We start from the raw sequence: 15,228 nt of genomic DNA on the forward strand, positions 1-15,228 counted from the left end.
TGGTTCACTGCAAAACTCAGACAGCTCCGTCAGGCCAAAGAAGATGCTTACAGGAAGGGGGACAATGTCTTGTATAAACAGGCCAAAAACATTCTGACAAAGGATATCAGAGTGGCTAAGAGGAATGTGACGAGAGGGGCGGGGCCGAGAGGTCAGATCACAGAGACAGAGCAACAACACCCAGACTCTGTTTTAATCATTCTTGTGGACTTTAATAAAGCAAATCTTTCCCGTGAACTGCCAAAATACAGACCGCACGTTACATGTCCCTCCGGAGTCAGCAATATATTGGATCACTGTTACACCACAATAAAGGATGCATATCACTCTGTCCCACGGGCAGCTTTGGGCTCTCTGATCACTGTTTGGTTCATCTTATACCAACTTACAGGCAGAAACTGAAATCAGCTAAACCTGTATTAAGGACTGTAAAAAGATGGACTAATGAAGCAGAGCAGGATTTAAAAGCTTGTTTTGACCTCACTGATTGGAGTGTTTTTGAAGCCGCTGCCACCAATCTGGACGAGCTCACAGATACTGTAACATCTTATATCAGTTTCTGTGAAGATGTGTGCATTCCTACCAGGACTCATCTAACTTACAACAATGACAAACCATGGTTCACTGCAAAATTCAGACAGCTCCGTCAGGCCAAAGAAGATGCTTACAGGAATGGGGACAGAGTCTTGTATAAACAGGCCAAAAACATTCTGACAAAGGATATCAGAGTGGCTAAGAGGAATGGGACGAGAGGGGCGGGGCCGAGAGCCGTGGGAACGGAGCGAGGCCGGTGGAGTAAATGCTAATGCACGACACCTGCACCACTCACCGGTCTCGAGTCCCACGGAGGAGCTCCGGAAGGATAAAAGGAGGAGTGACGACAGTGTCTTCCAGTGACTCCGCATCAGTGTGGAAAGGACTGAAAGACATCACCAACTACAAGACACCATTCCCCAGCACTGTGGAGAATCAACAACTGGCCGACGATTTGAATGAGTTTTATTGCAGGTTTGAAAAACCCTGTCTCACAGCCCACACCGATTCTGACCTTCCCTCTATGGATCTATTAACACATCCAGCAACCTCCCTCTCCCCCACCTCCTGCACTTCAGGTCTGTGAAAAAGATGTGTGTCAGGTCTTCCGGAAGCAGAAGAGAAAGAAAACATCAGGCCCATATGGTGTTACACCAGCCTGTCTAAAAACATGTGCTGACCAGCTGGCCCCCATCTTCACACAGATCTTCAACAGATCACTGGAGCTGTGCGAAGTCCCTTCACGCTTCAAACACTCCACCATCATCCCCATCCCAAAGAAACCCAAAATTACAGGACTAAATGATTACAGAACTGTAGCTTTAACATCTGTGGTCATGAAGTCATTTGAAAGACTGGTGCTGGCCCTCCTGAAGGACATCACTAGACCCTCGCTGGACCTCCTGCAGTTTGCTTACTGAGTAAACAGGTCTGTGGATGATGCAGTCAACATGGGACTGCATTATTTGCTACAACATCTGGACAGACCAGGGACTTACATGTGGATCCTGTTTGTGGACTTCAGCTCGGCCTTCAACACTGTCATCCCAAACCTTCTCCTGTCCAAATGAACTCAGCTCTCTGTGCCCACCTCCGTCTGTCAGTGGATCACCAGCTTCCTGACAGACAGGCAGCAGCTAGTGAGGCTGGGAAAATTCTCATCCAGCACCTGCACCATCAGCACTGGCGCCCCCCAGGGATGTGTTCTCTCCCCACTGCTCTTCTCCCTGTACACTAACAACTGCACCTCTAAAGACCCCTCTGTCAAGCTCCTGAAGTTCACTGATGTCACCAAACTTGTTGGCCTCATCCAGCACAGAGATGAGTCTGCTTACAGAAAGGAGGTTTAAGAGCTGGCTCTCTGATGCAGTTATATCAATAATATATTTTTTTGTATATTTTTTGTATATTGTTATTTCCTATTTACTTATACTATTTTATTCTTTTTATTATCAGTTTCTTGTCTTGTCACTGTCATTCTGTTTGCGCTGTCACCAAAACAGATTCCTCGTATGTGTAAACATACCTGGCGATAAAGCTCTTCTTATTCTGATTCTGATAATTCGGCCTAAAGCTACATTTATTAGCAATGATTGTATTTGGTGTTTATGCTTTAGATATATTGGTAGGCCTTTGAATAGATTGTGCTAGCGGCACAAACATCTTACCAAGGGATGATTATAAAAGAAGGTTATTGTTAGTGAAGATGCATTTGTGTTATGTGTTATTGTGTGTTTTAATGCCATATTCAATTACGTATGTGTTTTAATGCACATATTCATCTTATGTATGTGCTTCTGTATGTATCTTTCAAATCGTGGGACTTTCTTTATATATACAAGTGTGGTGTTCTGCCTTTTTTGTACCTTTTACAAGCTCCCTCAGAAAGGTCATCTTTTGTTCTTGTCTGACTGGCATGTTTTCTCTCACTGTCAAAATAAGGTCACATTATTTCCTCACAGAAAAGCCACAACACAACACTAGAGCATAAAGTAACCTTGTAATGCCAGCTTATGCTGTTTTGCATGTGTGTGTGTGTGTGTGTGTGTGTGTGTGTTGTTTAGTTTGATTTTGAACACATTATTGTCTTCTTCCTCTTTAGGTTGCCATGACTCCTGTTCATCTTGCCAGGGGCCGGGGCCTCAGGATTGTTTGACATGCTCAGACCCCTCCCACTTACTGAAGGATGGATTCTGTGTTTTGGATTGTGGTCCAGGCTTTTATGCTAATCAAGGCAGCTGTTATGGTATGATGGGCAGAATTCACATCTTGGTTACTCTGTGTGGTTTGTTTGTTGGTCAGTAATAAAATTAAACATTTTAACAAATATTTTAATTGAACAAAGATTTGCTTAAAAGTTTTAAAACAATGTTTGAGTAAAATGTTTGTTTGAAATTAAACTTTTGTGTTTTTTTCACAACTAAGCTTGGCATTTTGCCCAGTTTTGCACAGATTTTGTCCAGATTTGCAGTCTGAAGTAGTCGTCGCTTGTTTTGGGCAGATGGAATTGATAGATTTTACAGAAAATTGCCAGTGTATGATGGGCACAGATTTAGTTTTTTAGCTTCATATTATGACTCCATCCAGTCAGAGGATATCAAGCACAGAACACATATTGTTTTTATTTGTCATACGTCTCCTATAAACAACGCATATGTTTCTGCGTGTGTTTGTTGTGTGCAGAATATTGCGAATGTCCCGTAGTGTATGTGACCCACAGTCGTTTAGTGATGCACTGTTTTTCTGGGTGGCAAGTTTATGATCCCTATTGTTTTAAAATCTGTTCAAATTGTAAAAGGTCTATAGTGTATTCCAACCTTACAGTGCACTCAATACTTTTTTTTAATATTATTTATAATATATATATATATATTTATATAATATAAATAGTAACTATTTTGATTTTGTATTGGATGGATGTAGCATTTACTAGTTAGATTGTCATAGCATTGTCAATGGCCTTATTCGTTGTCTTACCACTGCTGATGATAATATCTTGGCAGGTAGAGACAAAAGCCTGCTTCAAAAATGTCACGTCGAATACATTTAAGCTTCACCTTGACAACACTACAGCAAATGCAGAATGACACTCTAAATGTCTATTTTACAGTGAAAGAACTTAAGCTCCACAGATCCAGCTTGTCTATTTAACATAAGAGAGAATTGTGTTGCTGGGAGTTTTTTTTTTTGTGTTTCTGACTTTGGGTAAAAATAGTTCGTGGTTTGAGCACTTTACATTTTGCATCAGCTTGCTGACTTTGAAAGTCCTGAGGCTTTTCTGCATTCATTTGTTCTTTTTTGAATGTGATTGTTTCTCATTTTGATTGTAATGTTTTAGTCATGAGGTTTTAATAGTTCTTTAAACCAAATGTTGGTTGTCTTCTTTATATATCTATACTGTATATACAATGTTTTATAACATATTTTTTATATCCTTTTGAAGCTTGTGACCCTTCCTGTACAACCTGTCAACCTGACAACCCCACTTGCATGAGCTGCCCCCCTGAACATGCACTGCATCAGGGGAAATGTGTGCCACAATGTCCACCACAGTATTACAAGGATGACCATGGCCATTGCCAAGGTGAAAAGTTTTCTTTTGCTCATTTAATATGTTTTTCAACACCTCCGTGTAGGTTTACTGGCAACCAGAAACTCATCAATCTCTTTTCTAGAGAATTGAAAAACCATTCATTCTGAAACCCATTTTCTTTGCCAGAGAAGATTCTTTGGAAAGTTTCCCTGTCATTTGGAGTCAGTCCCTTGAAATGTCTTACCTACGTTTTCTCAGCAAAACCACATGGGTTAGAAAATTGTCATGTCTGGATGTTAGTTTGATGCATGATTTTGAGTTTTAAATGATATATTAATACAGTCAAGCCTAATCCTCTGGTGTACAGTCCATTTGCATTTATGTTTTTGGCAGGCACTTTTTTACCTAACCAGCAATTATAAGAAAGTCCATGCATTGTGGTAGCTAATAATTGCAGTTGAGTGCTGAGAGGACATTCTGAAGTAGCAAAACGACCACAGTACCAGTACTTGAGATGTGTTAAAGTACTCAAACAAGACAAGTTGCGTTTTTGATAACCGACTTTGATGAAATTGGATCTGAAAGGTTATAGGTTACAAGAGGTCCAGGTTGGTTATTTTTGCTCTCACCTCCTGAACTATGCCTCTGTTGTTCTTCCAGCCTGCCACAGTTCGTGTGCATCCTGCTCAGGGCCAGCTGTGTCTCACTGCACCTCCTGCTCAAAGTCTCTCATCCTGAACCAAGGCCAGTGTGTGGAGTCCTGCGGAGAGGGCCTGTTCTCCAGAGGGGGACACTGTCACAGTACGACTGCATTTACAAAACTCTGATATTCCTCCCACTGTTACATAGTTATGTGGTGAAAACTGGGTCATGATAAAAGAGGATAGATCATAGATGAGCTGTCCTAAAGAATTCTAGGGTAATACTTTGATTCGATTTGATTCAACTGCTCACTAAATGATGCAATGCATCATTAAAAATGGATTTTAAATTTGGTCTGAATTTTAAAGAGACCCACAACTAAATGGAGGGACAAGTTGCATGTAATTGAATATAGATAGATAGATAGATAGATAGATAGATAGGTAGGTAGGTAGGTAGGTAGGTAGGTACGTACATACATACATACAAGCATAATAATATATCGCATTGTAAGGTAGTGTGGAAAATGAGGGTTTTTGTTCAGTGTGTTATGTATTACCTGTAGCCATTTAAGTGTAGTTGTCCCCTGTCCCGGTATGTCAATCTGTACTGCATTGCAGGTGAGTGTGTGTGTGTCCTGAATACAGATAACCTTCTCTGACTCTGTGTAGAGATTCAGACTATTCTTTTATAGAATTGTGTGTGTTATAGACTAGATATGCTGTATGTAGATATAAAATATATCTGCACTGTAGTGAGGCTGTAGAGAGAAAAATATACACTACTCTTCAAAGGTTTGAAGAAACGGATGCTTTTATTCATAAAAAATTCATTAAATTAAGGAAAAAATTTTAGTCATGCACATTGTTACAAAAGATTTCTATTTCAAACAAAGGCTGTAAACACACTGTATCACGGATTCCACAATTCATTACCATTTTCAACTGTGATGATATGGCTAGGAACTATACTCCCATTCCGGCATAATAATCAAGGAACTTTGCTGCCGTACCATGGGTGCAAGCAGCCGGAATGCAATTAACCAGTACACGATGTTACTACAGAAGAATCAAGTTTTAAATGGGAAAAATATAGAAACTCTTTGGTCATTTTTGAGCGAGATGCTAACGGTCTAATCAGATTCAATGATCTATGTTAAGCTACAGCTAAAAGTGTTACCGTCAGGCCCGGAGATCGGCTGAATGGATTCGAAAACGGTAAAACTCAACTGTTTAACTCTAGGAAAGTTGGAAAATTAGCCTATTTTAAAAAATAGTGGAGTGTTCCTTTAAAGTGTGTAAATTGTCTAATTATATTTATGAGGTATAAAATTAAATTACTAAAATTTAGGTTTAGTTTAAAACAATTTTATGAAGCATAAATTAAGGTCAGTTAAAGTCAAAGAGACATTCCTTTTAGATGCAAAGCTGTTTGTGCATTCATGTGTCTATGAACTTTACTTTTTCAACTTTTTTCAGCACATTTCCTTCTCTATTCAGGGTGTCATGCATCATGTAGGGTCTGTGTGGGTCCGGATTTCTCAGACTGCATGCAGTGTGTCAAACAGGAAGAGGTTATGCAGCCTCAGAATGGGCATGTCTCTCACGGGTCCTGTATGTCTGCCTGCAGGCCACAGCATTACCTTGATGCAGATCAGACCTGCAGAGGTGAGCAAACAAGAAGACATATTCTTATATTTTTCTCTGAAGATGAAGACACATGCTATCATTTGTAATTCTCAGTAGCTCAGTAGCAACACGATGTGCATGCCATCGTGTTGAGTGACACACTGCAGGTTGTTTGCTCTAGTTATTCCCAAAGTCTTAATCCTTGATGACTGAAGATCTGCAGTTCACTCCAGATACACCAGGGCTGTTGTACAGGATGTTAAACACCCTTTGGAGAACGCGGTTCATCTAAAATTGAAATCCTGACCAAATCCTGCCAAAAAGGATTAAGAATGACATTTTTGCAAATTAAAAGAATAAGCTGATCTTTCGAAAAAAAAGTGCGGGTGTGAGCCATCATACAGGAACACAAAAAATTAATTGCACTAAAAAGTATGACATCATCTGCTTGTAGCATATTCATAAAGGACTGCAGGCTTTCTGTAGTACCACCAACACCTCACCCCCACAGCACTGAATAAAATTTACAGTTGAATGGTATCTGAATTTTGCACAGTGAATCATTTCTGTATTTATGATGTTCCCACATGCTGAGAGCTTCACAGATATGGAACTGGCTCCAGTCCATGTCAAATATGGTGTATAAAACTAACCGTGAAATGCTATGCATTTTTATTAGTCAGAATACTCTCTATTTAATTTTTTTTGTTTTTTTTCCATAATTAAATATTTAATTAGATAAATGATTTTCAGTTGGTTAATGTTATCATTATGTATATCATTTAAGCATGTTTAGGTTAATGTTACTTTATAAATATACTGTTGTTCATTTTTAAATAATTTTTGTTCGTACATCTTAAAATGTAAAAAATGTATTAATATACGTATCTAGAAATTAATATTAAACTAGATTAATACATGCTTTAAAGTTATTGTTCATTGATAATACATCATACAGAATGCATTAACAAATTAAAGCTTATTGTAAAGTGTTACCAATTCATTTAAAAATATTACTGTTTTAGTTGACTTCGAAGCAGTGAGAAAGTGGCCAGTGGGCTGTTTATTCAGTGGGTCCACTGTCATGAAGCTTACTGCTAGAATAATGACAAGTGCCTCTTTCTTCAATGAAGACCTTTGTGTTGTGAGCCAGCATGCTCAGACAATGTTGAGCTTCCTCAGGGCTACTTGTCTGGAGTGTGTGTGGATGAGTGTGTGTGGATGTGTGTGGATCAGATATCATGCAGAGGAAATTCCAATCTGTAAAACCCTCTAAAGTTAGTCTTTCTGCAGACCTCTGTATGTGTCTTTGTGTTAGTCTCACACAATAGGGTGATGAGAACCATAAATAATTAAATTGGAATATATATTTTTTTGAATACTTTTTTATTATTATTATTTATTTATTTTTGTCGGCAACCATTAAAACCTTTACTAACCTTTGCTAATCCTTATTGCACTATAACAGAGCCTTAGTTAGTATGTATTGAAATAGTTAGAAATATCACGGAATGTTGATTCATACATTTTTATAAACTGTGACCCCAAAAAGTATTTGGATGCTTAAGTTACATTTTAAAATATGTGAATGTTTTTGCATTAACATATTAAATCAACTGGTTAAAGGTTATTGCAAGGAGCCTAGTTGGTTACCGGTTGGAGACTAGTTGATTAAAGGTAAATGCAAAGATGATTAGGAAATTTGAAGTTAATATCTAATGACATTTTAAGTCAGGTTTTGAGTGTCCAAAAGGATCGAAATACCTTATAGGATTTTTCATGCAATAGTTTGTTACTGAAAGTAGAAATAGTTGCTGGAATTGTATGTAAATGTGAGTAAAATAAGTCAACTATTTTTAAGCACAAATTCAGCAGTATCATATCTCAGACTCCAGTATGGTGTGAGTTTAAAAATCGATTAAAAGTGCATTAAAGAATTCAGCCCATCACTGTGAACGCTCACCTCAAAACTGATGTACCATTCCCAATATCCTGGCTTCATTTCAAAACACACCCCATGGGTTTAAAATGTCATTTAAAAAAAAAAAGATCAATATGTGAGGCCTTTAGGCATGTTTATTGTGTGTCTGAATTGCATTAAAAGAAAGCTTAGCCCTGTCTCCCATTCACTCAATAGAATACAGATTGCCTGGGTTAGTATTTAGCACACCTACTATTCTTCTTTGGGGAACGTACTGAATTACGGGGTAGACAAGCCCTTTTGTTCTGATTGACAATGAAACCTGGCTGAACAGATAAATAATTTAAAGACAATCAGATGATTTGGGTCACAGTGGAGGATGGCTGTTGACACCTGTGTCCTAAGGGCTTTACTCCAAATCGAGAAGATTGTCAAGGGCTTCTGCATGTTTGTGTTTTCCAGTGATTATGTGTGTTTGTGCATGTGTTGTCTGCATGTGTCTGCCAAAGTCTCTCACATTTAATCTGGTAGAGTAGTGGAGACGAGTCCAGACTTCACACACCAGTGGCAGGCTTTCTTTTTGGAGCCCACTGCTTTCATTTAGCTGTGTGCACATGGCTCAGCTCTCTGACTGACAGCCTTTTTAGAGCAAATGCGTTTTGTCTACATATACAGCTTTAAGGCAGATTGAGCATCATTGCTACAAAACAGCTGTCCTGAGCCCTGTGATGTGTGATGTGGAAGTGCTCACTTATGAAAGTTTTATGTATGTCAGTATTTTACATTTATATAAACTGTTATTAAAACATTTTAATCTTTAAAATTTTAAATTTTGGGGAAAAGTCTTAAGAATGAATTATGCTCAACAAGGCTGCATTTATTTGATTACAAAACAGTTAAGCAATATTATTTTGAAGTATTATTACAATTTAAAAGACCTTTGTATTTTAGTATAATTTTAACATTTATTCCTGTGATGACAGCTGGATTTCATCAGCCATTGATCCTTCAGCAATTATGATGTCAATTTTGTGCTCAAGAAACATTTGTGATTATTATTATTATGATTATTAATGTTGAAGACAGTTGGTTAATATTGTTGTGGAAAAAGTTATTTTTTTTTTCAGGATTATTTGATTCTGAAAGGTCAAAAGAAAAGCATTAATTTGAAAACTAAATCTTTTGTATCAATGTAAAAGTGTTTACTGACATTTGTGATCAATTATATTGTTACGTTACGTAATGTTATTTTATATTATATTGGGGTATCTGGTACAGAGTTTAAATTTGTTTAAACTATGAAAAAAAAGACTATGACTAATATCACTTTCTCCCTCTTTTTCTCTCTCAGAATGTCACATCTCATGTTCAGGCTGCTCTGGTGGAAGTTTCCAGAATTGTACTTCCTGTATACGTCCCAGTGTCCTTCATCAAGGGCAGTGTCTCGATAAATGTCCCCATGGTTTCCATGTTCAGGACCGTACTTGCCAAGGTGTTTTTGGATGTTATTCTGTTCTGTTGTGAAGCCAGTTTCCCTGTGGATTAATACAATTCAATAGATACTTTTTTGAATGTAATGTTGTGCTCATTATTTTGTCTCCTTTCAGCCTGTCATTCATCATGTAAGGAGTGTACGGGCCCGTCTCAGGCTGACTGTTCTGCTTGTCCGGCCCACGCCAGTCTACATAACGGCTACTGCCGAACCAGCTGCCCTGAGGGCCAGTACCTGAATGCTGTAGGATACTGCATTGGTGAGTGAAAATCAGTCTTCCCAGGCCATCACCAAAACAAATTCTTCCAAGTGACACCTTTGATCTCAAGACATTGCATCAGTTTGGGTTTAAGGTGTCAAATGGGCACATTTTGCCTCTAGGAGAGGATTTGCTGTTCAAAGGGCATGTCAGCTATTGTTGTAAAGTCAATGCCAAGAGTACGGTCAAATGTGCTCCGAGTGTTTTTTTTTGTTTTTTTTCCTGAAACTGGCCAATACTGTTATCCTGTTATTTGGGTCTTAATAAAATGTGGTTGAAATACCAGTCTGTGTTTCATAAAAAGAGGAGGATTTGCAATAAAAATGAGGAAACAAATAGGAAGCAGTAAGAGGTGAAATTGCTTTAGAAAGTCCTTCTACACTAGAAGATAAACGTGACTATCAGTCAAAGCAGGCACAAACACAGTTTTAAAAAAAATTAAAAGAACAAATTGCGATATATAATATTTAACAATAAATTTAAAATTCTTCTTTAGATTCAGTTTGACTTTAGGGCTGAGAGCAGTCATTTCTTAAGCTGGATTACTGGATTTTTGCCATTAAAAGGTGAGACTTTCAGAGTTTCATGACCGGAAACGCTGTCATGACAAACGTTCAGTAGCCATTACTCCAGTCTTCAGTGTCACATGATCCTTCAAAAGGCCATTAGGCCATTAGGCCACGACTTTCTTTGGGGAAGTCGTGGCCTAATGGTTAGAGAGTCGGACTCGTAACCCAAAGGTTGCGGGTTCGAGTCTCGTACCGACAAGGATTGTAGGTGGGGGGAGTGAATGTACAGCGCTCTCTCCCACCTTCAATACCACGACTGATGTGCCCTTGAGCAAGGCACTGAACCCCCAACTGCTCCCTGGGCGCCGCAGCAAAAATGGCTGCCCACTGCTCCGGGTGTGTGTTCACGGTGTGTGTGTGTTCACTGCTGTGTGTGTGCGCTTTGGATGGGATAAATGCAGAGCACTAATTCCGAGTATGGGTCACCATACTTGGCCACATGTCACGTCACTTAAAAATGATTCTGATATGCTGATTTGGTGCTCAAGAAACATTTCTTACATATTATCAACAGTTTAATATTTTTGTGGAAACTGTGATACTTTTTTAAAAGGATTCTTTGATTAATAGAGAGAAATTAGAAAAGCAGCATTTATTTGAAATAAAAATCTTTTGTAACATTATTAGAAAAGTCTCTACTGCCACTTTTGTTTATTTTAATGCATCCTTGCTAAATAAAATGTATAAATTTAAGTCCGACTGACCCCAAACTTTTGAATGGTAGTGTGGTTGCAATAGAGATATTGACAGCTATCTTAGATCACTAAAACATTTTTCATCATGAAACCTATTTATGCTTATGTTACCGCTCTTTTTAGAAAATATGGGTCATTTAAAATCATTCTTCATAAGCATCTGATGTGAAACTTTCCTAAAACTGGTGTAAACCTGTATTGTGATGTTGTTATAAGGTGACCTGTATGATTTATATAACAATAAAAGGCTCTTAAACGGAAGCTTGAGGACTAATATTGAAATGGCTCAGTTTGGGTGAGTTTATGTTCTATACATATCTGCTTGCTGTTGTAAAAGTGCTACTGGAATCATTCAGAAAGACTTTGACATTGAAATCTAAAAGTATATGTGGTTTATCTGAAAACATGAAACATCCACAGACAATAGTTAGAAGGATTTGTTATTGTCAACAATTGAAATATACTCTGTTTCCTATGTTATAACATTTATAATAATAACCTTATTCTCTTTTTTGCAATTTGTCAGAGCTTCTATTTTTATTATGTGGTGAAGGTTACAGCATCACTTATTTATTGTTTGAGTAACTGCTTTTCCTCAGAAACATTTCACAGGCCTAATTTTTTGTTTAGATCTTGTTATATGAGTCAATAAAGCATGAACTATGTGTATAATTCAAAGAATCTGTACCATTCTCTCATAGCCTGCATATCATCAGTGAGCCTGAGAAAAGAGCCATCGAGGATTTTCATTGGTTGATATGCATCTCTTTATAGTTAGTGACCTCAGCGTGTCCATGGCAATGAAGCCAGTCTGTTCTCACAGCTGATAAGGAGTGAGAGAGGATATACAGATAACACAGTGTTTACTTTTACACCTTTAGAACATTTTCAGGATAAGAATCCGATAAGATCTTTTTTTCTTTCATTTCACATCGGGATTTTCTTATGGATATGCATAATGATAATACAATATATACTCTCCGTCTGTTTGTTTCTCTATCAGAGTGTGAGGAGGGATGCCAGCGGTGTGTGGCAGACCTGCATTCTGGCTTTGGCACTGTGTGTTTGTGGTGTAAGTTTCCCAGGATGCTGCTGCTGGGAGATCACTGTGTACCACAGTGCCCACCCAAATACTACCGGTGGCACAGAGCTTGCAAAGGTAAGTTAAAATGAATTCAGAGTAAAAAATGAAGCACGTTCCCACAACCAGATGCGTACAGACAGAATTTTAATCTCACCCTCGTTAGGCTACATATGACCCACTGCATTATTATGCAGAACAATCCTAGATCAAGCAACAACACACATCAAATTTGTTACTAAGAAATATTACTTATTCTAGAGTCACTTATTAAGTTTATGCTCTAATATATAGGAAATCATGTTGTATTCTAATTATAATGTACAAAAAATGTGATTTGCGATGAATTTGTGAGATAATGCAGTGGCAATATGTGATGCTATAAACATTAATGTGTATAAGTGTAAGATTAATGCATGAAATCAGATTTAATTATTTTCAAGTAAAAGTTAAGAATCAACATGTTCACATGACATCTAGAACATATTTATGAATAAATAATGGGAGCAGTGAAGCTTCGCTATTTATAGTCATAAATGAATCTGAAAAGTAGGCCTTCTGAGCAAACGGTAAATTGTACGGTTGCAACTAATGATTATTTTGATTAATTCATTGTGATTTCGCAACCTTGGCGATAAGCTTTTCAAAGTATGTTCAAGCGCATCCCTAATCTGCATCACACAATGATAATTCATTCCATCTTTCAACATCATCTAACTGTCTTCCTCTGAGAAAACCGTGTGCTGCTTTATTTCCAGCATTAAGTTTCATTATGTAGATTGAGCATCATCAGTCTCACACAGCATCTTATCTTAGCACCAGCATCCTCTTTATGCACTAGTTTGTCATTCTACATGATCTCTCAATGTGATATAGCCGGAGCCTCTGTTTTCATAACCCTGATGCAATTACCTGTGATGCTTTGAAAGTGGCTTCTTTGCTGACAGTGTAGATGAGACGGTGCATTTGTTTTTATTAGGGAGTATGATATAGTGCTCGGCTTTAATGCAGAATCTTTTAAGATGCTGATGTGATCTATAAACTATTATGACCTTCTTTAATTGCCTGGTTCTCGTGTGATATCAAGGGAGTGTGTATGTGCACAAAAGTGTTTAAATGCAAATGTGCATATATAACGCTCTATGTGCATTAAAGGCAAAAGACCATTAATGCAATTTACTTGCACTTAGCATTGTCAAATGTCTTTGGCCTGTTTGAAGGTGATATGTCAAGTTGTCAGCAGACTAAAAGTCATATGTGAATGGGAATTTCTGAGTACAAGTGTAGGATGTCAACAGTATTCCTTTTAAGTCTTCTGTCTTTATAATGCTGTCTTGAAATGTGAATGTCCTTGGCAACAGCACTGATTAAAATGTCAAAATTAATAGAAGTGTTGCTCTGTTTTTCAAGATTCTAAGGATTTAATAACCTTTATCTGTCCTGTCTAAATCAGTTGTTTGGATCTTTTACACATATTAAATACAACACCAGTTCACAGTTTATATATAGTACACCTTTGCATAATATAGTATTATATTAAGGTGTAAATGAAGCCTTGCTTGCTTTCCTTGTATTTAAAGTTGAGAAACATTTGACATAATTGTCTAGTCTTCATTCTTACTGTCCTGTGTCTGTGTTCTCCAGAATGTCACTCTTCCTGTGAGGAGTGCAGTGGGGATGGTCCTCACTCCTGTACTTCCTGTTTGGCCCCTGAGGTTCTGGCCCCATCAGGTCTCTGCAGCCCTCGCTGTCCAAATGGATATTACGCTGATGAAAACAGGGTGTGCCAAAGTAGGTACACCTTTACTTAAAGTGCATCTGTCTGTCTGATAAGTATTGATTAAATGATTATTGTGTGTGTTTCAGTGTGTGACGCTCAATGTCTGAGCTGTGAGATGGCGGGTGTGTGTACGTCGTGTAGCAATCCAGCTAAAGTGCTTCTGTTTGGGGAGTGTCAGTATGAGAGCTGTGCTCATCAGTACTACCTGAACACCACCACACGCACATGCAGAGGTGAGTCTCAGCCCGGTTGCACTGTCTAATCTTCGTTTAGACTAGAAACTACCCCTCATTTCCTTCCCGATACAGTCATCCATTATTTAAATTACTAATCCTGTATTGTTAAACTACACTATTAGTTTTACTTGTCCATAAGCATGATTCTTTGATTTGTATGTTTGTTGTATTCATTGCCTTTGAACTGCTCAGAAACTTTTTTTGTTCCTTTGATCCTCATATAAAGGCTGGAATACACTTCACAGATCTCTCAAAAAGTCATAGTGTGTATGATGGATCCAGACTCTGATTTTTTAGCTTCAGACTATGAATTCAAACATGTTTGATATTTTGAGGTGATTTTTGAACACATATTGTTTTCATTTGTCAAGCGTCTCCTTAGCAACAAGGTGCAAGTTTCAGCATGAGTTTGTTGTGTTCGGAATGACCAGTTTGACGGAATGACCAGTTTTTCTCTGTAACCACTTACAAAGTTGGCAAATGTATGATACGTGGTATTTTAAAATCTGTCCAGTCCATCAGTACATTATATCTAACATACATACTTAAACTCACACAGAACAGCTGGGAAAAAGAGGATGCATCCAATTCTAATAAATAAGGTCAAATATATTTCACAGAGGATCATTATGAAGACGCTAGCAAGAGTAATTGCAGAGAAGATTATTTGTTAATAATTGTGAGTGTGTTCAGATCTTAATACGAAGTGGTTTGGATGTTGAACATAGACCCCATACCGTGAGACCTTTCTTTCATTTTGATGGGATTTACAGAGGAGATCAAAAGGAGATAGAGATTCATTTTTGTCCCTTGAGTATTTGGGTGTGTGTGTGTGTGTGTGTGTGTGTGTGTGTGGGTG

The 15,228-nt window shown here is 37.9% G+C and overlaps 1 protein-coding gene across 1 annotated transcript in view; it reads left to right on the forward strand.

The window, feature by feature from the left end:
- LOC107661219 (extracellular matrix protein FRAS1-like) overlaps positions 1 to 15,228 on the forward strand; it is a 133,051-nt gene that overhangs the window by 68,649 nt on the left and 49,174 nt on the right. The window contains exons 15-23 of the mRNA XM_016450718.1: positions 2,636 to 2,779; positions 3,977 to 4,117; positions 4,727 to 4,867; positions 6,208 to 6,375; positions 9,609 to 9,749; positions 9,865 to 10,008; positions 12,276 to 12,431; positions 13,998 to 14,144; positions 14,220 to 14,366. Coding sequence (XP_016306204.1) covers positions 2,636 to 2,779; positions 3,977 to 4,117; positions 4,727 to 4,867; positions 6,208 to 6,375; positions 9,609 to 9,749; positions 9,865 to 10,008; positions 12,276 to 12,431; positions 13,998 to 14,144; positions 14,220 to 14,366 — 1,329 coding nt within the window. The remainder of the gene's footprint in view (positions 1 to 2,635; positions 2,780 to 3,976; positions 4,118 to 4,726; positions 4,868 to 6,207; positions 6,376 to 9,608; positions 9,750 to 9,864; positions 10,009 to 12,275; positions 12,432 to 13,997; positions 14,145 to 14,219; positions 14,367 to 15,228) is intronic.

The sequence above is a fragment of the Sinocyclocheilus anshuiensis genome, unplaced genomic scaffold, assembly GCF_001515605.1.
Source record: "Sinocyclocheilus anshuiensis isolate Anshui unplaced genomic scaffold, SAMN03320099.WGS_v1.1 scaffold1365, whole genome shotgun sequence".
Taxonomy (NCBI): domain Eukaryota; kingdom Metazoa; phylum Chordata; class Actinopteri; order Cypriniformes; family Cyprinidae; genus Sinocyclocheilus; species Sinocyclocheilus anshuiensis.